The sequence below is a fragment of the Delphinapterus leucas genome, chromosome 6, assembly GCF_059928025.1.
Source record: "Delphinapterus leucas isolate spDelLeu-1000000601 "Yukka" chromosome 6, BTC_Dleu_Yukka2, whole genome shotgun sequence".
In the NCBI taxonomy this organism is placed as follows: domain Eukaryota; kingdom Metazoa; phylum Chordata; class Mammalia; order Artiodactyla; family Monodontidae; genus Delphinapterus; species Delphinapterus leucas.
Genome location: NC_143134.1, coordinates 86143889 through 86170442, shown reverse-complemented (window position 1 = coordinate 86170442; position 26554 = coordinate 86143889). Strand labels below are relative to the sequence as shown.

The following is a 26554-nucleotide window of genomic DNA, read 5'->3' as shown; positions in this document are numbered from 1 at the left end:
ACAGGTTCAGGGAGGCAAGGCGGGTGTTGAAATCACTGTTGGCCATACTACAATTGAGTTCTTTGAGGCAAAGTCCATTATGGAGGGTAGATGCTTTCAGTTGTGCCCATCATTAGCGGTGGTGAGGGGGGGTGGGGTGGATGTGTGTAGGGGGAAGCCCACCTGCTTTGGCTTCATTCTGGATTGGTTTGGGTAGGACAGGGCTTGGAGTCACATTTATAGCCGTCTCAGCTTTAGCGTCTTCATGTAATGAGAGCTGCTTCAGAAAATTTATAAATGTAAACTATTTGTAAAGCACCTTGTCCATAGTGGACTTTCTAGAAATGTTAGTTTCTTCCCCTGTTTCTATTAAGTTTTAGCTGATTAGAGCGAAGAAATAACTGTGTAATGACAGTTTTTATTTTTTGTCGCAGTTGAAAAACACAGATGCTTGGGTGTGAATTTTCTTATTTTGCAGAGGCTTTATGATTATTGGCCTTTTGTCTACTTGAAGATAATAATCTCTAGAGCTTGAAGCATACCTGCCTACACTATGTTTACCAAGCAGGGAAGACTTCAACCTACCTAATTGCAGAAGCTATGTAACATGTTTTGGCAGGGAATTAAAAAACAAAGGTTTTAAAAGGGACCAACAATTGTAGAAGTAACTTTACAGGTACAGTTTTCAAACCTAGAGACTATTTGAGTTGGCAGAGATGGCCTATGCCTGAGACTGAAGGTTGTGCAAAGGCCAGGTTTTGGTGAAGTCCACGGAAGCAAACTCTGATGCAGGGAAGCAAGTACGAGTGAACAGATGACCATGAGGAGAAATCAGTCTTCTGAGTAGATCAGAGGTCTTGACAGATTTTTTTCATTCTTGGCATGAGACCAGGTCTGCACCAAGAAGAAAAAGAATAGTTGCAGAGTGGATACCTTGTACTGTTCACCTTATTCCTTTTTTCCCTATTAAATGCAAGGACAAAGCTTTTGAGTGTTTACCTAGATAGTTTATGGTTTTTCCAAATTGGTCTGTGTTTTTACTTGAAGTGCAAATATGTGAGGCAGATGTTAAAACAAGTGACATAATGTTTACATTAAGTTGCCTGTTTTGTTTTCGTAGCCTTAAATTGGAATGTGAGAAACTGGCAAGTGAAAAGACAGAAATGCAGAGGCACTATGTGATGGTAGGTATCAAAGATTAGGCTTTTTTCCTTTTCACATAATATTAACAAATATGGGTTCTCGGCATTACAAAATGTGAGTTAATGAAATGCTTGGTTCTTTTTTCTTTTTTACAGTATTATGAAATGTCATATGGATTAAACATAGAAATGCATAAACAGGTAAGCTTTAGCAAAATCTCAAATTGAAATGCAAAGTAAGTCATGACTTTATTATACTGGCTTTGTCCTCAGGAGTGGAGGGGATTTGTATGCCATTTTTCAGCCTTGGTTTCCCTTCCTGCAAATTGGTGGCAGTATTCTGCAGCAGGAGCTGCTTCTTGACATTATAGAATGTTTAAGTTACTAGGTGAGAGGTACTTTGGAAGTGTAAACAAGCCTGTTTATAGGCAGGTAGGAATTGAGGCTCTGACTTGACTTTTCTGCCTGGATACATTTATTTTCCTCTTGAAAGATCTGTGTATCCTGTAGAGTTCTGAAGTTCATAATAGCTAATGTTTTTATGCTGATTTGGAAAGAAGTGTGAATCTCTGTGGGAAAGAAGGGTATTCGGGAGTGTCCTTATTCAGGTTAAACAAGGTATATGACTAACTATGGAGTTCTCCCTATGCTTTGGGGCTGCATAAAGCAACACTCAGGACCAGTGGCTTATTAGCAAACATCTTTTTGAAAAATGTCTCAGTTGATGCAGGTTTGGAGGTGAAAAAAGCATCCTTTTATGACCACAGCATATGTTGGGCGTTGCTTCAGTCCTAGTGGTTTTAAAAGCATGAAAAGATTAGTGACTGGAAAGCTCGAGCTATGACTATGAGTTTGCAAGTTCCCATAAAATTCACACTTATGGCTACTATAATGGTGTATAAAAAGAGTATTGAGCTGGAACAAGGCACTAAGGATCTCATAAGAGAAGAAAAGCTAAATGATTGCTCAGCCCAAAGGACCCTCGATTGAGTAGTCATTGTCTGCCAAAGAAAGCATTAATGGCAGGGTGTAAGTATTTTGGAGATATGCTGACATTCACTTTTTCATCAAGACTCTGGTACAATAAGTCTTTTAGAAATCGATTGCCTCTTAAAAAATTATCATCAGATGAAGTTGCACAGTTGGACACATTTCAAAGTGCAACAATACAATTCTTACTTGATGTATATGTGCTATTTCATCTCAAACCCTTGTTTCATTAAATTAAAGAGCATGGCTGACCGGCGGGGGCACGGTGGAGAAATTGATTAGTTCAGCCTTCAGATCTTCCTTATATTCAAAGACTTTCATTAAGCAAGTGTGTTTCAGAGTTGAATTCTGCTTTTGTAACTCTGCGCTCTTTGATTTTTAATTCATCATAGATTTCATAATGTTAATTTATCGTCATGTACCTTAGATCTGTTCTCAGTTATGTGTTTGGAAGGAGATAGTTAAGTTCAGGGCCTTTCATTAACAATGTAATTGGGCCTTTAAAAGTGCTGATTTTATTCTGATTTGCAAAGTTGGTAGCCTAGTTTATGTTGGGTTTGTGCCTTTGTTTCTGTGTGCTTAAATGGCTAGTGCCTGATTGAGGCAATTGTAACTTGTTGATAGTAATTAAGCTAGAAGATATATGGTGATTTAAATTAATTACACAAATAGACTTGGTCAAGGAGTTCTAACCTGCCACTTTTTTTTTTTTTAAGTTACCGTAAAGGCACATTTTTTTTCCCCAACAAATATTCTGGAAGGGTAAGGGGAGATTGAGCTTTCTCTTAAACTCATGAACTCAAAGGATTTAATAACCTCACCGACTCCATACAAGGGAATGCCACCTCTGTGTGATGTGTGCTGGTGCTGGATTTATTGGGGGAGCTACAGAAGGTGTGAAATTCTTCTGGGTTCCTGTAGGTTGCTTGGTGGAGTGACCTCTTCTTTATCGCGTAGGAAGAAGGAAGAAGGGGCGAGGAGGGTCGGGAACCCCATGGTGTGAAAATAGTTTTCTAATGAGTTTCTGTATTCCATCGGGCATTTGTGGGTATGTATCGTCTGTCCATGAGCCAGTGTGCATTAATAATATGCTTAGTAATTTGAAAGATGTGAAAAGCTGAGAGACGCTGTGTTCTTCATAGTAGGATATTAAGCCCCCTGAAATTTAGTTTATCTTGTAAATGCTGACAGACCCTTAACGAGAGTGGTATGCAGAACAGTGCTGTAATTCAGTTTAAAGTGGCCTTACATTTGAAAAACATGCTTCTGAATGTCACACATTAATAATAAGTTCTGAGGAGGCATTTGGTGCAGCTAGTAATCATAATTCTTATTAAAACTGGTGACGTCTGGCCCCCAGGGTGTAGCCAGGCTCAAATTGATGCTTTTTGCCGCCTGATCACCAGCATGGCCTAAGTGCTCATTATATTGTAGAGAGGGCCTTTGGAGCTCTCATTAGATTTGACAGGAATTCTCTCTAGGGGGAAACTGGGCATTAGCGAGACTCCTGACAGGCTGAAATTAGTCCTGCTTTATGGCTTATAACCAAATGCTAGCAAGGCATCATCAGGGGACAGAAAAAATTGTCATTTCTGACAACATCTTTGTTACTGAAAAAAAATGCAGTGATGGGGAAACTTTCCGCGGAGAGAGCTTTAATGTTGTTAAGATTTGTCTCCAGTGTGATGACCGCTCTCCTCCCCACCTTTCAGCGGCTTTGTTGGAGGAGTGAGTTTGAGAGGTTTCAGTGTGAAATCTCACCACCGATTTTTCCGTGTGGAAGTTTTAAAGTGGAAGTGCGTCCAAATCAAGAATGGTATAATTGTGGTTTCCTTATTTGGTTTGGTGCCCGCAGTCTGTGTTTATGTTGTGTCAACACTTCCTGATAAGCCTTCCCCTCACTTTCTCTGCTTCTATTTGCGGCTGGTTACCGAAAAGTCAATGAAATCAGGATGGTCATGGATATTTAAATCTTTAATCGTAGCATGAAGACAAAAATATTTTTCCTTTGAGCCTTTTATAGATTCCTGCCTGTCCTCTTTTCAGGTAGATCGTGTAAACTCTAGATATCTCTATACAGAGAGGTGGAGGCTCTTCATGAAAGATGGAGCAATTCTGATACCACCAGTGTTAGGGTACATGAAAAAGTAGCAGGTTAACGTGAGTCTAATTGTGTTTGAGGGCTGTGCCTAGTGTGTTTGACAGTGTGATATTTAAAGTTTTTTTCTGTCACGTGGAGTGGTATTACCTCCTTTGATATTTTGGGGACTAAGATGCGCTGTAAGTACTTATATAAGCCTGATTTATCCCACTTGTATACCTTTTCAGCACACTGATGAAGCCGTGCCATAAGTTGTCATTGGTGGCGTGAATTTGTACAGCACTTAGTTTTCAAAAGCGATTTGCCTCATCCTGTGAAGTAGATTGGGTGGTAGGTGCTAGGTAGGTGTTTTGCTCTGCCTGCAACTTTGGGTGCGTGCTCAGAGTCTGGGACCTGTCAGGGCCAAGCATCTATTTAAGCTTGAGTTTGGCTCACTTGGGTCCCAATTCAGCGCTTCTTCCCTGTCTCCCTCCTCCCCCACTGCCATTGGAGCATGAGGCCAGTGGTGGAATCACCCTTGGGCCTGTGCTTAGCGACCCAAGTCTACCCCACTGCGTGCCTGTTCTCAGTGTTTGTCTGTTTTGATCAACTTCATCATTTGTGAGACACCTTGGGGTGAGCCTCATGTTCTAAAAATTAGGAAAATCCGCAGTACTGACTGGTCTGTGGGGACCACAGCTGTGGGTAGGTAGGAAGTTGTAACCAACTGAGCAGTACTGTCCGCAGGTTAAAATGAGTCAAAGAACCAAAAAAAATTTGAAACGTGTTATCGGGGCTCTGGTTGAGCCCCAGTGATGCAGCGAGTTTGATCATTTACTTTGCCTCTCTGTGCCTGTGTTCTTCTGAAGGCAGGCAGTGAGTGCTTGGGGCTCTCCAGGGCGGTGGAAGAATTTAAAAATAAATGAAAGGACTAGCTCTGCAAGGAAAGTATTCTGCAATCCTGATTGTGGGGTGGGGAAGGAGAGGAGAAAGAGAAAAAAAAAACCAGGCGAGAGCTGAACATTTCCAAACTCTGTGTGATAGTTCAGCAAGCACAGTGTCTCAGACCATATAAATTTTGGAGTGAAACTGCTTTCACAGTTTTGATGTGTGCTTTAAAGTTTCTCTTTAGAAAGAAATTGTTCTTTAGTAGTGTTCTAAAAGTGTTAAGGTGGAACTGTTAGGGATTCACCTGTGGGTTAATTCCTTAGATGTGGCTCTTACTATTTGTACGTTTTACCTTTCTTCCTGTTTTTAAACCATTGGGTTTTCGGTCTGCAGTTTCTCATTTTGAGATTTTTTTTTTTTTTTTAAGTCAGTATCTCAGAATGGAACTGACCAGCTGGAGTATAGGAACTTAGAGTTAAGCCCCACCTTGTAATACAAAGAAGGTAGCTGTCTTCAAGGTTGGTGTGGTCTCCCACTTGATTTCATTAGCCAGGCCTGTCCTTTACAAGTAGGAGTTAAGAGATAAAGCTCCCTGTGTTTAGAACCTAGATTCCGAGGTGCAAGATTAGCCTTTGTTTTTTATTGGCAAGCGGGGCGGATTCTTCATTCCTTAAGCAGCACCCTCCTGACCCCTTCCACAGCTGGACTAGTTGCAGATTTCTGTCCAGGGCCTGGCCTAGGGTGAGGTGAGTGAGGCCTTTGCCTCCGGCACAGAGTTTAAAGGAGGTGTCAAAAAGTTTAGCACTCAAGGTGAACAGTATTTTTAAAGTTCAAAATTAAAGCCAAAAAACCCATGAGGAACAAAATGTCAGCATTTTATGTAAGGACAGGATGTGATAGGGTCCGGTGAGGCCAGGGAGGCACGTGTTGGGTCAGAGAACCTCCCTCCCCTCCCCTTTGTTCTGCCATCTCCAGAGGGCTGGGCTGAGACCCGAATGTCCCGCTTATCTCTGGGATCTACCTTGGTGTAAGATAGAGTGGGTTAAGGTCACTTATTTAGGGATTTCAGTTAGTGACTGGGTGAGTCATTAACAAGTTGCCTGGCCCTGGTTTCCCCCGGTCTGTAAAAAGGGTTAGACTAGGCAGGCCCTAAAGTAGGGCTCCTCTCACCAGAGGGGACTCATTCCTCCAGAGGCATGAGTCCCCGCCAGGCTTCGGAACCCAGCACCTTGTGTGTGTCAGTTAAGGAGAGTCTGTCCAGGGGGCTTCAGATGTTCCTCCAAATAGTGTTTATTAAGAAACACAGAAAGGAAAATCTGTTCCTTTAGCAAATATTTAAATAAATCATGTTGTGTGGTAGTTACCCTAAAGATATATTCAGTTACTGGCTCCTGGAACCATTTTGAGTTTCGCTAGATCTAAGTCTTCAGCTTTTCTATTATTAAACTTCTGTGGTCTCTAGAAGTGGATTAAACTAAGAAACTGACTGGACTCTCATTAAGGTTTGATTGACTCAGTCATGTCCCGTGCCCCCCGCCACCCTTCCTATCCATGGTGCTTACTGTTGCTTCAGGTTTTTAAAAATTGAAATTCTCAGGACTAGTACTTTTAATGTGGAATATTTGGTGTAATGGTTTTTAATTAAACTTTAGAGAGCTGTTTTGGGAAGTTGGCTTACTGGACAAGATTAGGCATTTATAGCTTCAACATAGTGTTTGCTAATGGGATTGGTGAGTTCTGTAGTGAGAAGTGTGCCATAGGATTGTTCCATGAACGTGGCTTGATGTTTGAAGTAGAGTCTGTGTTTGTGGGGGGGTGTGGGTGTAGGCGTGGGCCTTCAGGTGTGGGAGAGATTTTCTAATTTTTTTCTGAGGCATGGTTTGATCAGACAAATGAAAAAAGATTACCAAAATTTTAACATAAGTTAAGAGATTCATATGTTACCATTCACTTGGTTAAAGAAAAAAATGGTCTCTAAAATTGTTTGAAAAACTACCATGATTACAGAACTGCTCAGTTTATAGATCACCCAGTCACCATAACACTTTTTGTGAAACTCCAAGAAACGTTGACAAAAAGTTTTAACCTGTGATTTCACACAAGTCTGTATTTCATTATTTTGCATTTCAATTTTTAGTAACTACTAAGTTTTTAATTCTGTTTGTCTGCTTTGAAGCAACATACAGTCATAACCATGAGAACATTGTTTACCCCCCTTCCCCAGCATGTTTTCATACTAAGTATAACAAACACAGTTTTTTAGTTTTTCTAGTAGTATTATTTGCTACTTAGTCATCTTTGACCACAAAATATGTTCGCGAGAAAAGGGTAGTGTGAAGCTTATTTTGGGTATAAGGAAAAAATAAGCTAGAAGAATTCTGTGCGTTGAATCGATTTTTTCATCTGCCGAATAGAGAAAAACTGCTACTAAGTGTGGTAGGTGTACATTGCTGTGCACGCCGGAAGGGTAGTGCACCTATTTCCAATAGATACTCATTAGATAATCATTATTCACTTAATAAAGCAGAATCAGTTGTCTTTGAGAATGTAGGTACATTTGAACTTGTGTGTCCAACTCATGCAGTTTGTTAAACCGCTGAAATACATGTGGTACTAGACTGGGTTCTTTGTTTTGGTTTGTTTTGTTTTGTTTTGGCTGCACCGCACAGCTTACAGAATCTTAGTTCCCCAGCCAGGGATTGAACCCATGCCCTCAGCAGTGAAAGTGTGGAGCCCTAACCACTGGACAGCCAGGGAATTCACTGCACTGGGTTTGATATTAGTGTCATTGCTGATCTAACTAGCTTATTAGTCTGTGGTACTTTGTGCAGCCTGTCAGTAAAAAGTTTAAAAACATATCCCCAGACTTGTTTACTTATCATTTATAAGTTCTGTAAATATGTTACTGTACTGGTATGTTGTATACATGTATAATACATGGAAATTTTAAATGAAGGGGTTAAAATCAAAGTTCTTATATTCTCAGTGCTCCCTATTGGCTTGTCCAGAGTGGCCCCTGGGACACCCCCACTCCACGGTCAAGACCACTAGCCCACATTTTAAACAGCCTTGGAACGCTCGCCCTGGAAGGGAACACCTTTAAGGTGGTGAATGCAGAATTCCTTTAGGGGCATGGGTCTTTTGGCCTCCTAGGTATGCCTGTTTTTTTCTGATTTTGACTTCCCACTCCGGTAATTGCCTCTTTGCCCATCACTCACAGCCTTGTGTATCTGCCTCTGGTTATTGTCTCTGCCAGTCTTACATGGTTACCTCTGTCCTCTTCCCTCCAGGCCCTTTAATCCAGCCAGATGGGTCCCTCCTTCATACCTAAAATATGTTTTGTGTTTTTCTGTTTTCCTAAAAGTCCAGGCTATTTTGTCAAACTTCACATGGCCTCCTTCAGTATCCTTCAAGGTCTAGTTCAAATACCAACACTGCCTGTTTACTTCAAGGTCTTCCATGGCTGCTCCAACAGGAGGCTGTCACATGGCTTATTGTTGCTCTGATTTTTGTAGTATTGTTTTTTTATGTGCCTTTTTCTGTTATTCCAGCTGTGTTGCAGTCTGCTTGAGGCTTGAATTTGAGACTTGCATCTTCCCTTCCCAGTGAGTTCGAGTAGGCATTTAAGTAGCATTTAATGTGCCCCTTAGGTAGAGCGGTAATTGTCACTGTTTTGGATCCTGAACCCGTATGAAAATCAGGTGAAAGCTGCTTGGCAAAAAAAAAAGTACACCTTTTAATACACAAGATAGCTTTGCCCAACAATTTTGGCTGTTTGTGGACATCTTAAGATCTTTCAGCAAGTCCTTGGAATCCAGATTAAAAACTTGGATCTACAGTACCAGTATGGCTCCTTATGCTAAAATTAAGAATGAAATGTTTGGTTTCACTAGATGTTTTATCGGATTACAGTTCTAATCTCATCCAGGCACTTTTGCTCAGTTGTTTTTCTTTTGGAAAAGTGATTTATAGTCAGATATCCACTGAGGCTTCTTAATGGGGAGTTTAATTATGGTAATATATTTGTGTTTGTAGTAAAAAAAAAAAAAGAGAGCGAGAGAGAGAGAGAAAACAAAAGTAGCATGTTTCTGAGGCCTGGGTTTCCGTGTGAATTGAATGTGTGCATGCATCACCGCCCTGGGAACCACTGCTCATCTCCTAAGGGTGACCACAGCCACTAATAGAGCTGTGGATAAGTTGCATTACAAGCTTCTCCAAGGCATTAGACTTGACTTAGTCACCAGGTTTCTTAATAATAATGATTATACCCACTGATTATTTACTTAAAAGTCTTTACAGAGTCCCTCCCCCCGCCCCAAACACTTTTGTTACGAAGAATTTCAACTATACAGAAAAGGAGAGAGAGTACAGCGAACACCCTGTATTATACCCACCTATTTGATACCAGGAGTCTATAAGGTAACGTTTTTGTAGTATCTGCCTGTCACGTATCTTGCATATAGCTTTTGCCCTCCCCTCACCCCGAAAGATAAATAGATAATTCAAGCCTTTCTTTAGCAGCCAACTCCATTTGAGACTAATGCACGTGAAAGTGGGAGTTTCTCCAGGTACACTTTAAGAATTCCATCTGAACAGGTGTTTATAGCATATTATAACATTTTCCTCGTTAACTTGCCTTTTTGTTTTTGGCATGGTTGTATTAGATGATGCACCATTATGTGGTGTCAGGGTGCTTGCTTTTCAGCTGTCACCTGAATGCAGAGGTTTGTACTTAAACAGAAAAGCCAGATTCCCCTTCCCAAGCCCTTGTACCTTTTGGCCTTTGATAACGCCCCTTTAAGATGTGATCAGCATATTCACTGGGGGAACAGCTTTAGTGTTTATAGGTAGGAAACCAGGAAGTAATTGTGCAAAAGGACTCTGATTTTGAACTTTGTGTGGATGGAAGCTGTCCTGGTGGAGAATTTAGGTTGGCCTCAGAGGCCGTGGGTGGTATAGGGGTGTGAAGTACCAGAAAACAAAACCTCTTTGAGGACCCCAGCATGTGGAGGAGGCTCTCCAAGGCTAGGGCCTCCAGGAGCGCAGCCTTTGTCTGTCCTTGGCGCCCTCTTGATGCCTTGAGTAAACAGTCGGGCAGAGCCTCTTACAAGTAAGGTGACCGGCCAGTGTATTGACACGCACAGACACAATAGAAAACTGCATTAGGAGGCGAGCCATTGGGATTTGCAGTAAATATATTACAGAACACAAGTGACTTGCCGATACTGCTTGTTTAGCAGTTTGCAAGGGCAATGGCAGTATGGATTTTTGAATTAGAAGGGAAGGGCTGTTCTTTCTCTGTGCAGGAACATCTAGTTGATGGCTGGGGAGAAAATTGATTTAGAGAACAAAATGCAGCCGCCTTTATTTGTGCCACTTGAAAGGCTTCTATGGATTAGTGAGTGAAAATAAAAAGGTCGCTCTCAGTTTAGGAAAGGGGGGTCTTAACATTGATCTGCATCTTGGTCTGGTATGGAGAGAATAATGGATGGGCCACCGGGATGGAGGAAGGGTGTCCAGTGCCCACGCAGCCTACAGCTACAGGTGCCCGCTCGGTTCTCAGACAGTTGTCTATTTCAGCAGTTTGGCTTTCAAAAGTCAGCTTCTTGGGTTTATTGTAGAGTAAGCTTATTTGGGACATTAGAGTAAGTAGTCATAGCTCCATCCATTGAGCTCCTCATGCCCTAGGAACTGTACTGTAGGACCTCTCTGTAGATCCTTCCAGTCTCCCTTGGATACTAATTATTCCTCCTTACAAAGAAAGAACAGGCTAGAACGGGGGTCCATTAGCCGTCCGAGGTCTGTTAGGATCCGGGCCGCACAGCAGCAGGTGAGCGGCGGGGGAGCAAGCGAAGCAAAGCTTCATCTGCCACTCCCCGTCGCTCGCACTGTCACCTGAATCATCCCGCCCGCCCCCCAGTCTGTGAAAAATTGTCTTCCACAGTAGCAGTCCCTGGTGCCAAAAAGGTTGGGGACCGCTGGGCTAGAAGGTTAGGGGATGACAATAGCACCTACTGGATAGGGTAGTTATCAGGATTGAGTGAGTTTCTGTGTGCAGGAGTCTGGCACTTGGGCACTCTCAGGACAGCTGTTCTCAAAATCTGTTACCTAAATCTATTATTGTCCCTTTAAAACTGTACCCTGCCCTTGGAATTCTAGGCCATGATTCCATCTTGTTTTTGCAAGCCCAGTTTCCTTCCTTCCTGCATCTGAACTGTTCACTTTTCATTATTTCTCCTCAATTACAAAGTTTTTTTATTCTGAGATCAGAAGCATTTATCTCTAAGCTCAAAAGGAGACTTCTTTTTAGGTTCCTATTGGCAATCTCTGTTGTCTAAAGAATCTAGAGGAATTAAGATGCCTTATTTAAGCCAAACAGCAAAATGTACCCTTGGAAGGCAACAGCCTTAAGTTAATACAACTACCAGTGAGAATAGCCTTGTGTTGAGTTTTTTCATTTAAGGGGATGGATGAACAACAAAGAGGATTTGGTTCATTTTATTGAAGTGAGTTTTGGCAAAATAAAGGATGGGAGGTGCGTTTCTGATTTTTTTTATTTTTAATGAAATGTGGAAACTCCAACTTCGAATTTGAAGAGAGTTTTGTCATCTTGAAAAAAAAGGGGTGTATGTGTGTGTGAATTACATGACCAAGTTGTTGCTTTGTTGGAGAAAAAAAATTGTGCGCCTTGATGTTGTATACATACGTATAGTTTTATTTTGGCTATGAAAACTTGTGAAGTGCGTGCAGAAGTTTGAGTAGATAATTGTGTTGCAGTATTCTCCAGGTACTACGTGGGCTTGAGATTTCTGTGGACTGTCAATTCACAGCTGCTGCTTATGTGCTAATATTTGAGGAAGCAGGGAAAACACAGGAGGGAGAAAAGCCAGGGCCATTGGGATTAGACAGACTGGGAGTTTAGGCTGTTGACTCTTATTGCCAAGCATGATGCAGTAGCAACTTTTTGTAAGTATTTGGGATAAAAGAGGACACAGTCGACAATACCTGCCAATACCTGCTCTCACACTTGCTTAAAAGCTCGGCTGCCTGCTGACATCGGTGTGCTGAGAAGCTCCACGTTGCGTCTGTTTGTGTTTAGATTGAGTCCTGAAGTCCTCTGAGTGTCTGTACGGGAAGCACGAGGTTCTTGACAACCCCTTCGGCCTGCCAGTTGGCCTGGGTTCCAGAGCCTTTTCCTTTTGTAACCCGGCTGGCTCTCTTACAGTGCCTGGGCCCTGAGCTCCCGCGGAGCAAATCTCTTTGCACAGCTACTGAGGAGATTGGAATTGGACCACTGAAATGTGTCCAACTTCTGTACTTTTTAGCTGACCAAAAGGCCAAAATCATACCACTAACTCAAGAGCGGAACTGCTGACTTTGAAATCTTATAAGAAATCTGTATTTCATAATTGACTGCCCTGGATGCTGTGATACTCATGAATTAAATGAAATAATAAGGGGGTGTCACATTTCAACTGTGGATTTCTCTAAGGGGGCAGAGATTTTTGAACTGGTCGCTAAATCTGTATTCATTCTCGTTTCTTACAATGTATCAGATGTAGCTTTACCCGTCTAAAAGAGCCCCAGGCAAGTCAGCGTTGGTGTACTACTGTCATCTTGTGCAGCCATTGTTTCGGTCATGATTTTATCATAAGGGCAAATAGCCCCAAAATGCTGTGGTTTCTATTTTATTATTTTTTGTGATTAGCATGCAGAATTATTCTTGTCAGTTTCCCTCCAAGTACTGAAATTGATCAAGGTTTATACGGAATGAGTACCAATTGTTCCTTCTCAAATTAAGATAGTATAAAAGGGGGCTTTTGAGTAGAGTTTGCACAGTGAGAATATTGGTATTGACACCACTTATACTTTGGAGTATAGTTTGAAGACCAGATTCTACTGTGTGTTGCATACTGGTTAATATGGCTGTAAAGAGGAGATGAATGTGGCTACTTTTCCAAGTCTATTACTCAGGAGGACTGTAAATTTGATTGGCTGTTACAATTCTAGCAGAATCATTCGATTTGAGAGCAATAGAAAGATAAGATATCCAATTACCCAAATGATTTGCAGGGTTAGCCAACGTTGTCATGGAGACACGAGTTGGAACAAATTAAATTTTAAGCAATAAAATAATCTTAAAGCCCGTCTGGGAACAAGAAAATTTGGCAGTGGCACTTACCTGAATTGAATCTTAGCTTGACACGATGTTGTTTGACATTGATATACTGTGGGGGCCTCAACTTATATATGGTGCAGCCATTACCTTCAAAAAAGGAGCTTGGCCTAACCGGTAAAGGGGAGTATTAGTGTAAAGTTAGGATATTAACATTTATTCCATGGCTTAAATGATAATTGGGCTCTGGGTTCCCAGGAATATTTTGTATTTAAGGCTTGAAATGCCTTAATAAGGATTAAGCAGCATTAATTGGACACTTGGAAAAAAAGACTTATTTTGCAGCAGCGCAGTTTTTGGAACTGCTGTTCCCCTTTGTGTGTGTGTTAGCAGACGTAATAGAAATCGTGTGGATGTCTTTTGGTGGGGGGGTGGAGGTGTAAGCATGCATATATTTGCATGTACAAATAAGGAGATTTCTGGCACATGCCCCAGCTCTGCAGATGATTCTCCGTGTTCGTTAAAATTTCTGCTTTGCAGTACTGCTTGCAGACTGGAAAATTACTTTCCAAACTTGAGCTGATGACCTAAAACCTGAGTAAGTGTCAGTCTGGGGCTTAGAAGGTTATTTCCCCTTATTAATGTATTGTTTAACTGGTTCCTGGCTTGTGCTGCGGATTTGAAAACAGCCGAGTAGCCCAGAAGGAGGGAGGCTTTTTATCCACATGTCTATTAGACAGATGGAGATGGAAATTGGTCTGAGGTCAAGCCATTTGCAGCATTCTCACAGCCTTCGATTTTCCTCTCATCCTCACCGCAGATCATCTCAAATGATTCAGTAATGACCAAAAGTGCAACATTGACCTTTATTCCTGGTGGATTACTGTGTTTCACAGTCCAAATGGCAGGAAGTCTATTCTGTTCTTCCAGAAGGAGGTCGACATTATTGAGCCAGCCCAGCCCTGTGGGAACCACACGAGTGCAGACCAGTGTAACACAATACGGGGGTTAAATTTGGTTTCTTGTGCTCTGGGAAACAAGAATTGACATGTCCTGAACCCACATAATTAATGGGAGAATATCTAGGATGCTTTCTAAAAACACACACAAGCACAGAAATTGATTTGTCCGCTTGTAAAATAACTGGTGAATGATAGAAGTGATAACTTCTGGTGGCCCCTGGTTTAGAAATTGTTCTCACTTCCGTGACCCAATGTTCTTTTTTAAAATTTATTTATTTATAAATTCTTTTATTTTTGGCTGCGTTGGGTCTTCGTTGCTGCACGTGGGCTTTCTCTAGTTGCGGCGAGCAGGGGTTGCTCTTCGTTGCAGTGCGCGGGCTTCTCGTTGCGGTGGCTTCTCTTGTTGCGGAGCATGGGCTCTAGGCACACGGGCTTCAGTAGTTGTGGCTCGCGGGCTCTAGAGCACAGGCTCAGTAGTTGCGGCGCACGGGCCCAGTTGCTCCGTGGCATGTGGGATCTTCCTGGACCAGGGCTTGAACCTGTATCCCCTGCATTGGCAGGCAGACTTTTAACCACTGTGCCACCAGGAAAGCCTGACCCAGTGTTCTTTTATCCCTTCTTGTTTAATGCTTCCCCAGTAAATCTTAGACAACACGTTATAACACTGTATCATTTAAAAATTACAAGTTGAGGGACTTCTCTTGTGGTGCAGTGGTTAAGAATCCGTCTGCCAATGCAGAGGACATGGGTTCAATCCCTGGTCCGGGAAGATCCCACATGCCACGGAGCAACTAAGCCTGTGAGCCACAACTGCTGAGCCCACGTGCCGCAACTACTGAAGCCCATGCACCCGTGCTCCACAACAAGAGAAGCCACCGCAATGAGAAGCCTGCACACCACAACAAAGAGTAGCCCCCGCTCGCCGCAACTAGAGAAAAACCTGCGCGCAGCAACGAAGACTCAATGCAGCCAAAAATAAATAAATAAAATACAAAAATTAAAAAAAAAATTACAAGTTGATATGATTGGTCATAAGGGGGTTTTTCTTTATATACTTTTAGTTATATATACTCCTGGTCAATCCAAGTAACCCTGAGTAAATTATCCTCATAGAGCACACTTTGTTTTCCTGAACGTAGCTTAATTGTTATCTTGGAGAAATGATGATTATTTTTCTCTTGCTTTGATTTCTCTGTGGATTGTATTGTGTTGTGATGATCAGTTTATTTTGTTTTTTTAAAAGTTAATTTGTGGGGACTTCCCTGGTGATCCAGGGGTTAAGACTCCATGCTTCCAATGCGGGGGTGCAGGTTGGATCCCTGGTCAGGGAACTAAGGTCCAGCATGCCATACAGGGTGGCCAAAGGAAAAAAAAAAAAAAAGAATTAATTTGTATTTAAAATATTTCTCCTTGCCTCCACCTGCATAGCTGGCTGAGTTAATATTCTGTGACTTTTGAATGCATTCATGAAGTCTGTTGTCTAGTATCCTTGTACTTACCATCTTGTAAATACTTAAAACTTTTCCAAAAAGGTATGCTTTGAAGATTTTCTCCAGCCTCCCAGATTTCATTTCAGTTATGATACTAAGGTGTTTTTTAAAGAAGATGTTGGGGGTAGGAGTTTATTAATTAATTAATTTATTTTTGCTGTGTTGGGTCTTCGTTTCTGTGCGTGGGCTTTCTCTAGTTGTGGCAAGCGGGGGCCACTCTTCATCGCGGTGCGCGGGCCTCTCACCATCGCGGCCTCTCTTGTTGCGGAGCACAGGCTCCAGACGCGCAGGCTCAGTAGTTTTGGTTCACGGGCCTAGCTGCTCTGCGGCATGTGGGATCCTCCCAGACCAGGGCTCAAACCCGTGTCCCCTGCATTAGCAGGCAGATTCTCAACCGCTGCACCACCAGGGAAGCCCCCTAAGGTGTTTTTGAGAAAATATTTTTTTTCCCCACTGTTGACTTCGCTGCGCACAAGTTCTGTTTCTGCCTCAGTGGCTCCCAGCCTTTGATGCCCCTCTGGCACTTGCTGGGTTCAGCAGAGCACTGTTCCTGAGGCAGAGGCCGATTCCCAGTTTGCAGTAGATCCCCCTCCCTTCAAATTCATCTTCTGGCCACTCTGGGGGGTAAATTGCATACTGGAGCTTCGCAGGTTTCTTGGCACATGGTGTTGATTGAAAAGAGAATCCCAGGTTTCCACTTGGAATGCCAGGAACCTTGCCTTCCTTCCCAAAGGACCACCTCTCCAGCAGCTCAGCCTGTGAGGAAGAAGGCCCAGGGATGGGGCTTCCCAACTGAGACTGAGTTTGGGACTCACATGGCCTTAGCGATGCATGCACACACACGTGTCTATCTAACTTGGGGCCATTCTGCTGCCATGCCACATGACTTTGATGGCATAGGCCTCTTGATGGAGTAGCTGCTTTCCCTACGAAGTTGCTCTGGAAGAAGAGTGGCAGCCGTCCTTCATGTGTGTGGGTCATTCAGCTGTAGCATGTTTTTTAAATTAGGGAACCACGGTCCCATGGTCACCTAAGGCAGGAAATTCCTTTCCCACTATCTAGATTGGCTAAAGATTCCAACCTGTTAGGGAAACATTCACACCAAACTGCTTATTCAGTGATTTCCAAATAAGATGTGGGGAAGGGGATGATGAGAAGTGCTAAAGCTAATGATAAATTGTGCTTTATAGTTGTGTGCACTGGGTGTTTGCTTTGTCATGATGGAAGTCAGGGACATAGTGACACAGACCCTTGGAAGTCAGTACCAACCAAAGATGGGTTACACAGGCCTAAAAGGTTGCCATGATGAAAAGGAAAGGGTTTAAGTGTTATTGCAAGGAAAATAACATTCCAAGTTCTGAATAAAGACCATTCTCATAAACCTGGTTTTCCAAGGCGACTTGGTTTTTGCATATTCCCGTGCAGTCTTTGTCTTTACATAGGCATATTTTATTTTCGTAATTGTAATTTTAGCCTTCATGCCATGATGATGTAGCTGGCTCTTCCTCCCACTGATCTTCCTGCTACTGTATGATATTATCTAATTTCTCATGAGCTCCCTAATGACTAAGACCTGTGAAGAAGGTGAAAGGTGTAGGCTTGCTCTCTTTCCATTCCCAGAACAATAGGTGGTGACTTCACGGTAGCGTTCCGTGATTCACCCCGTGGAGTTTGTCTTGAAACCCTTCTTGTGGTGCAAAAGAGTGCATTTTCCTTTGACACCACCGAACGCTGTCTTTTTCCATCATGGGACAAGTCATTACAATTTCCTGTGAACAGCACTTTCTGAACTCCATAACAAGGGTTTCTGAATAATGGAAATGTGCTGTTCAGGCACTGAAACAGCTGCGATGCCTTTGTCAAGGATGCATCTTTACCAGAATGACAAAGTGAAGCCCAAATGCACTGCTTGGCAACAGTTGGGTCAAAACATTTAAGTCATTAATTAGAAGGAACTGAAGGGGGAAGAATTTACACAAATACACAGCGTTGCAGACTCAACTTCATCATGGAAAATGCAACTGAATTCTTAAAAAAAAAAAAAAAAAGGAGGGCAGTCCTCAAGTGGAGCCTGCCAAGCTTGTCATTTGCAAATAAATCAGAAGACCGTCATTGCAGGAAGGAGGACCAGTGAATAGAGTTGCTTTGTCATTCTTTGATGGGCCCCACACTCAAGCCTGCTATTAAAAATGAATGCATTCAAGAGGCTCTGCATTAAGAACATAAACAATTAAGGGCACTTGAGTTGCTCTGCTGAGAGCTGCTGCGAAGATCCCAGAGCTTTCTCTGGAGATGCGAGCCCTTGCAATCTGCCTCTCGAGGAGCCGGAGTACGGGAGCAATTAGTGTTGCTATCTCGCCTCGGCAGCCTTCAGCAGGTTATTCTTTCCCTTTATTTTAACCCCTTCTTGTTTGGAGAGAAGCTGTGAGTGTGAAAGGTGGCAAGTGAAAGGAGAGAGTCTGTGCCCCTTTGGAAAGGGCTGGGGTTTAGAATGCTTGCTTGCAGGAGCTGCCAAGTGAGGGGGGAGACGGAACATAAAAGCTAGGATCTGCCCATAATTGGCGACTTGTGTTCTGATTAATTGAGCCACTGATGGGGTTCTGTCATCTGGTACTCTTTGTTTTGCTTTAATCATCAGGTTGAAGAAGGGGCAAGATTACATTGCCACAGGTGGACTCATTTGAATGAATATTGTTTGAGGTTTCCCACAGTAGTCAGATGGGTTCTTCCAGCCCCAGTTCGTGTTCTTGCCTTGGTTTTGTTTTGTAAAAATGTGTGGAGGTACATGTAAAAGTATGAGATTAGATCACTCCCTAACACCATACACAAAAATATTCTCAAAATGGATTAAAGACCTAAATGTAAGGCCAGAAACTATCAAACCCTTAGAGGAAAACATAGGCAGAACACTCTAGGACATAAATCACAGCAAGATCCTTTCTGACCCACCTCCTAGAGTAATGGAAATAAAAACAAAAATAAACAAATGGGACCTAATGAAACTTCAAAGCTTTTGCACAACAAAGGAAACCATAAACAAGACCAAAAGACAATGCTCAGAATGGGAGAAAATATTTGCAAATGAAGCAACTGACAAAGGATTCATCTCCAAAATTTACAAGCAGCTCATGCAGCTCGATAACAAAAAAACAAACAACCCAATCCAAAAATGGGCAGAAGACCTAAACAGACATTTCTCCAAAGAAGATATACAGATTGCCAACAAACACATGAAAGAATGCTCAACATCACTAATCATTAGAGAAATGCAAATCAAAACTACAGTGAGATATCATCTCACACCAGTCAGAATGGCCATCATCAAAAAATCTAGCAACAGTAAATGCTGGAGAGGGTGTGGAGAAAAGGGAACCCTCTTGCACTGCTGGTGGGAATGTGAATTGGTACAGCCACTATGGAGAACAGTATGGAGGTTCCTTAAAAAACTACAAATAGAACTACCATATGACCCAGCAATCCCACTACTGGGCATATCCCCTGAGAAAACTATAATTCCAAAAGAGTCATGTACCAAAATGTTCATTGCAGCTCTATTTACAATAGCCAGGAGATGGAAGCAACCTAAGTGTCCATCATCGGATGAATGGATAAAGAAGATGTGGCACATATATACAGTGGAATATTACTCAGCCATAAAAAGAAACAAAATTGAGCTATTTGTAGTGAGGTGGATGGACCTAGAGGCTGTCATACAGAGTGAAGTAAGTCAGAAAGAGAAAGACAAATACCATATGCTAACACATATATATGGAATCTAAGAAAAAAATGTCATAAAGAACCTGGGGTAAGATGGGAATAAAGATACAGACCTACTGGAGAATGGACTTGAGGATATGGGGAGGGGGAAGGGTAAGCTGGGACAAAGTGAGAGAGTGGCATGGACATATATACACTACCAAACGTAAAATAGATAGCTAGTGGGAAGCAGCCGCATAGCACAGGGAGATCAGCTCAGTGCTTTGTGACCACCTAGAGGGGTGGGATAGGGAGGGTGGGAGGGAGGGAGACGCAAGAGATATGGGAACACATGTATATGTATAACTGATTCACTTTGTTATAAAGCAGAAACTAACACCATTGTAAAGCAATTATACTCCAATAAAGATGTTAAAAAAAAAAAAAAAAAAAAAAAGGGCTTCTCTGGTGGCGCAGTGGTTGAGAGTACGCCTGCTGATGCAGGGGACACGGGTTCGTGCCCCGGTCCGGAAGATCCCACATGCGTGGAGCGGCTAGGCCCATGAGCCATGGCCGCTGAGCCTGCGCGTCCGGAGCCTGTGCTCCGCGACGGGAGAGGCCACAACAGTGAGAGGCCCGCGTACTGCAAAAAAAAAAACCACAAAAAAACAAAAAGCAGTGTGGAGAAAGGCGGTCATCTCTCACTGTGGCAAGGCTTTGGAGAAAGGCAGGCCTGACCTCCCCTCCTGTTTCTGACCTAGGTGAGTTATTTTAACCTTCCGGTCCAGTCTCCAAGGGCACCTACGCTGGCTGCCGCTTAGACCCTGGATGTAGCTGGAGCTGGTGTGTGCCAAGCAGTAGATGCTGCCGCTGTCATGGTTATTCATTGGCACTGTTCTTAAAGTGTGGTCCCTAGTCCAACAAGCTGCAGAGCACCTGGGGCCTTGTTAGAAATACAGATGCTGGGGCCCCAGACCTCCTGGCCGAGAAACTCTAGGTGTGGGCCCAGCTGTCTGTGTTTTACCAAGCCTTTCAGGTGATCCTGATGCATTCTTATGTTTGAAAACCGCCGGTAACCTCATAACCATTATATCGTCAGCTTAGAGACCCCAAGTCCTTTTCATTTGGATTTTCCCCAAATTGTGGTTAGTCATTTATCGACGTCATTATATTTTAAACAGAGCTACTCTGATGCATTAGAACTTCAGATAAAATTCGCTTTTCATGAGTGTGCTGGTGAAGCATGGTGCTAGGATGGGACATGGTCTGGTGACTCGCCAGTGTTCTGAAGGAGGTCTCTAGGCCAAGAAGCCTTTCCCCCTCCTGTAAAGGGGTGGGGGGAGTATTGGAAGTTTATTTGCAGAGTTTTGCGTATATCATTTTGGGTATGCAGTTTTAGTCAAACATTTTGAATTTTCTTTAGGCGCATCAGATGTCATCTTCAGGAAATAGAGATGTACTTGAGGATGTGTTTTTGTGGATTTTGCTTTATTGGTGGGCCAGGTTGTCTGATGTTAGGGCTGAGGCACTAATTCTCTTTGCCTGCGAAGGGGAGGACAAAAGTGCAGTTTGGCTGCTACTTGTTTATTTAAGGTTTGCAATTTATAACTGTGGCTCCTTGTGAAATGCCTACTTTGCCTTGCACTGTACTTCTGCCAAAGACAGCAGGAGTACAGTGACCCTGTCAGTGACAGACCGGGGCCACTTGTTGTAGTACCGTTGTTGGCTGAGCGATGACATGGCCTTGGCCTTGTACCGCTGTGGTCCTGTTAGGGCTGTATTGCTTTGCAAACAAGGCTGAGTACATCAGCTTTGTTTCTGGTCTAGAGTATGTTCCAATTTCCCACTTCTGCTTCCTGGAGAAAGGACTAGGCAGCAACGTGGCTTTTAATCTTTATGATCCTGGGCAAATCATTTCCTTTAGGCATTGGCTTCTCCATATGTGACATGAAGATTGTTAGAGGGCTGGGCACCCAAAGGGTTTCAGGGTTTGCCAGCATCCTTGTGACTCAGTGCCAGGGTCAATCACAGGAGTGGTGGGCCTGATCACCCTTTGCTCCCTTCCCTGTTTAATAATACATCCAAACGATAAATCAAGGGCGGCATCTACAAGGTCACTCACTGGAGGGGGGGGAAATGGCACTGATAACCCTGCTACAGCAGGATAATCACTGGTTTTATTTGGGGTATCAAATTACAGCGCTTGGCCACATGCATATGTTGTAAAACAAACAAAAAACAGTCACACTAACACCACAGCTTTGTTCTTCCCCTCCTGCTTCATCTAGTAAATGTGTTGGCCATTTAAGCATCATTATCTTAAACATGACTTTAAAATGGTTACTTGCCTTGGCTTTGGGTTGAGGTCATGTATTTAACCCTTTCTCCTAGTACTAGACAACTGATTTATCAGGAGGGCAAATGTTAAGTTTTTAAAAAGCTGCAGATGGTCGTGATGTGTTGAACTACTGTTATATTTTTACCTGACTTTTCCTCTTTTGCTTTGAAACTCGTGCTGCAGTGAGCAGCTTCATGCATGGAATGCTTTTCATTTGAACTATTTCCTTACGATAAATTTTTAGCTGTGGGAAGCCTTACCAAAAGGTTTGAATAATTTCATGCACTTGAAACACATTGCCCAGTTGCTTTCCAAGACAACTGTACCGATTTACTCTGTCATCAGTAATGTGTGATTGCTCCAGTTTCCCAGAAGACTCATCATCGTTGGATTTCATTAATTTATTTTTAATAAACTAACTTAACTGGTGCAGAATGACCCACTTTACTTACAACAACATTTGCATTTTATTTGGTTGCTGGTGAGGTTGAACATTTTTCTGTATTGAAGGCTGTCATTTCACAGACCCTGAACCTTCTCGTCAGAAGGGATTTAGAGATTATCTGTTTCCTTTTGTGTGCTTTGTTTTCATGTTCTTGCCTGTTTATCTGTTGCCAGGCACTTCTTACCAGCTCTCCACTGTGTTTTTCTCTTGGCCTCCTGCTTGGTTTGAGGAAACAGAAAGATCAGTTTGCCAGCCCTCAGCATAAGCGGCATTTTTTATGATCCATCAATTTGCAATTTAATGGTGGTGGAGTTTCCCCTCCGTAAGCTGACTTTGGGCGAGGTGCCATTGTGTTGCTTTGAGACCCATGGGCAATTACTCTTAAGCAGTCCTCGCCCTGCTTTCAGCCTACAACAACCTTCATTATGTATTACTCTGTGTGTAGTGGAGAAGTGGGCAGCCGTTGGGGAGCAGGCTGGCTCTTCAGTCTGGAAATTAGATGAGGTGGGAGGAGTATGAAAAGGTGGAAAGCCGAGCTTTTAGGAATCATGAAGTCTAAAAACTTAAGTTCAGGTGCTCAGAAGAACATGCCTTCAGTTTAAGAGCTCTGCAACATGTACCAGGGTTTGGTTCATTGCTGGCCTTTGAGGTATTTGGCCTATTTAACTCAGTTAAAATATACATGTACCTGAATCTTGTACCTACTAAGATGCAATTTCTTACTATAAACAGAGCTTTATTCTGACACTGGTTAGGAACGGTTTTTGTGGTTACATCTTGGTCATTGAGTTTAGGGTGTATGGGGATTCCGTTTTGGTTCAGCGAGGCATTCCTTTGAAAGTCCCACATGTGGAATGTGTACCCTCTGGTCAGTTTTGGTGGGGAGGGTTCAGCGAGGAGCTGTATCAAAGTGTTCAGCCAGAGTGTTCTGCTTCCCTGTTATGTTGAGAAGACTTCATGCTGGAAGCTGTTAGGAAACTGTCCAGAAGCTTCACGTAAGATGTGATTTTAAACATAAAGTCTTAGTTTGCCAAATGATGGTAAATGCTTTGGAGGATCTTGAAGGGCCTAGAGTTTGTTTATTGGTGTTATGGGAGAAAGGCAGCTTCTACATGGATTTGAGGTAGGCCTTGAAGGATTGGGATAAGAGCAAAGCACTTCGTAATAGTGCAGCTGTAGTTTACATATTAGCTTACTTGATTCTGCTGAAACACTGAAGTAGGTTGGTGATAAGAGACCTGGGGCTCAGTGGTTGAAGTGACTTAACTCAGGACACCTAATACTAGTGTCCTGAGATGCAAACCCAAGTTTTTGGATTATGAGGGCCAACCGTGTTACCATAAGCAAGTCAGTGAGAAGGGAGTTGGCCTTGACAGGGAGAATAAAAGCTGGTTCTAGACAGATAATTTGGACTCCTGCTTCCTGCTGCCTCAGTGGGTGGTGGCTGTCCCTGAAGTAAGGCCTAATGCTGGGGCCTTAACCAAGCTGGTTAAGTTTCTGGGCACAAAGTTTCCACACAAATCTGGTTTAGGGCTAGCTCTTGAATGCTGACTTAGTTTTGTTGCCTTACATGGTGTCAGAAGTACAGGCACAGGGTAAGTTTACTTATAAACGTTATGACTGTTAGCAGGTACCAAATACGTCTTCAGCTTTGGGCAGGAAAATGATTTCCAGGTGGGAAATACAGTTAGCCTGCAGTTTGTTTTTTTTTTTCCCCACTGGAGTTGTCTAGTCTTTGGAAGAGGTAGAAAGAAGGCAGTCTGAAAAGGTTACAGAACTTTCTTAACACCTGCTTAAGCAGGGTCAACTATACAGTTTAACCTGCTTGTAAACTCTGTGGTCAGGAATAGAAGCACGGGTGGAAAACACTACTACTTGTTAATTTGTGCTAAATTAAAGTTCTTATCAGAATACCGTTGTGTTGAAGCAAGAGATAATACTAAAGAATCACTGTCAGTTTTTATGCTGCCATCCAGACTATTTTAAGGGCTGGGGTGGTGGTGATGTCTTAGACCTCCCAAAGCACCGTCAGGGAAATAAGTTGCATCCTCACGCTGCTAGGAGTAGGTACTCTATAGCTGGCTCGGAGAATTTTAAGGTAAATCAGAGGTGAGATTTGAATCCAGGCCTCCTTGATCAAAGTTAAACTCGCTTGTCAGAGGATAGTTTTAAGATTAGGGTTTATAGACCTGGCAGAGGGAGGAGACAGCTGGGATAAGATCCTTCTCTGTTGTTCTTATTTCCGTTTCTTCTCCAGACCATTTATTTAGAATTCCCAGGACAAATGGTATGGCTTTTGATGTTTCTTCATCAGTTTGAGCTTTGAACTTAAACCCTGGTCCTCCTGTTTCAGTCTTAGCTACTCTAACTCAATTTATATGGTCTGTGCTTTAATCTGTACTTCTTTTATTTTGTTCTTAATATTAAATGTTTAATGTTAAAGGTTTACAAGTTGATTTCATTCAGACCAGGTCTTAACTGTTCCCTGACAGTCAAGTTCACTTCTACCTTGAAGCCACTCTATGTAATAACATATATAATTATTAATTAAAGAGGAGATCATCTTTCCTTCTTAAACTAAAGTAAATTCCGTGTAGGTCAAGTGATTAACTGCAGAAAGTACAGCCATAGCAGCACTAGAAGAAAATTAAGAATGGCTTCTGTAATTTGGGGGTGTTCTAATCCTGACCCAAAGGCCAGGAACGTAGGAAGACTATTTTTTAGTTTGACCACGTAAAAACAAAGTTATGCACAGCAAAAAATCCATCATAAGCAAGGTTGAAAGACAGGTAACAAGGTGGAAAAACTGGAAAAGTCAGTATTTGTCATATGGAAAGAGCTACTACCAAAAGACAAGGATGAATAAATACCAAAAGAAAAAAAGAGAAAGGAAAAATAAAGTGGACCAGTCAATATAAGAAAAGATGTTTAACTTCAGGAAGAATCCAAGTAATGCAAACAAAAATGAGGTCATTTTAAAATCTATTAGATGGATAAAGATTTTTAAAAGGTTAACAAAACCCAGTATTGACACTGGGTGGGGGAGCAGGCACCCTCATAGACTGGTGATGATGTAAATTGGTAAGCTTCTCTGCTGGGCAGTTTATCAGCATGCATTACAGTTTAAAATATGCATACACTTTGACCTAGCAATTTCACTTCTAGAGATTCCTTTTAGAGATCCAGGGAGAGAGTTATTCGACATACAGTGTGTAATTGTGGAAAATTAGGTGAAACATAAATATCCCCTGATATTGGGAGTGTTGAGACACCCGTCTGCTTGTATAGTGGGATATATTTTTGTGTGTGTGTGTGTGTGTGTGTGGTACCCGGGCCTCTCACTGCTGTGGCCTCTCCCGTTGCGGAGCACAGGCTCCGGACGCGCAGGCTCGGCGGCCATGGCTCACGGGCCCAGCCACTCCGCGGCATGTGGGATCTTCCCAGACCGGGGCACAAACCCGTGTCCCCTGCATCGGCAGGCGGACTCTCAACCACTGTGCCACCAGGGAAGCCCAAGTGGGATATATTGATGATGTCCTTATTCATATCTGTTTTTATTGAGTGGAAATAACAAATTACAGAAAAGCAGTATACGTATTGGGGACCCCTTGGTATCAAAGTGTCTCTCTCCACTCTGGGCTTGTGCACACACAGATAATGAGAGCCTGGGGTGCTGCTTCCCAGGATCACCAGAATGTTACTGTGGTAATCTCTGGATGGTGGACTTAGGGTTATTTTAACTTTCTTGTATATTTCTATATAGTATACATCTGTGTGTATGTGCTCAAAGTGAGCGGATGTCATTTTTAAAATTGGAAAACATGAAGGGAATTTTAGAGGTGGGAAAAGTACAGAATGCTTTTGGAATGTATGGCAGGTAGGAAGTGGGGAGCAAGGACCTCAGAGTCCACAGAGGGCATCCCTACTCCTTTACATCTACCCAGATATATAGTGTAGAACCCTGTTGCAAAGGCAAGGGTAGCCCGTCCATGCTTTCATGACCTTGAGTTAGCTTGAGTGGGTGGCTGTGATCAAATGAACTGGGTAGGGCTGACCCAGTTCTGTGTTTGCACCTAGTATAGCTGCACCCTTTTTGCATGTATGTATCTGTTTGCCCCGCTTGTTCAAGCAAGGTCATGGGTTTGTTCTCTGTACCAGTCATTTCCCCTTCCAGTACATTTCTTCCAAGGCACTGTCTGTAACCCTATCTCATTGGTGGTCAGGGAGAATTGAGTTGGGTTGGCCTAAATCCAATCCCATAAAACCAAAGGCTTGTTGCTCAGTTAACTGGAATCATCTCAGAGGACAAAAGGCAGCTCTTTTTTATGTACTTGATTATACAGTTCCTGAGGTTTCTACTTTGTCTCACTTATTCCATTCTCTCTTTCTCAAGGGTATGGATTTTGCGCTTCATAATTTTCTTCTCGT

General features: G+C 42.6%; 1 protein-coding gene across 5 annotated transcripts in view; it reads left to right on the top strand.

The window, feature by feature from the left end:
• The window catches only part of LOC111174564 (TLE family member 1, transcriptional corepressor), a 99099-nt gene that overhangs the window by 2289 nt on the left and 70256 nt on the right, over nucleotides 1–26554 (top strand). For all 5 annotated transcript variants that reach the window (XM_089913342.1, XM_022573450.3, XM_089913340.1 and 2 more), the window contains exons 3-4: nucleotides 1100–1163; nucleotides 1278–1322. In XM_089913342.1, the coding sequence (XP_089769468.1) occupies nucleotides 1100–1163; nucleotides 1278–1322 (109 nt within the window). The remainder of the gene's footprint in view (nucleotides 1–1099; nucleotides 1164–1277; nucleotides 1323–26554) is intronic.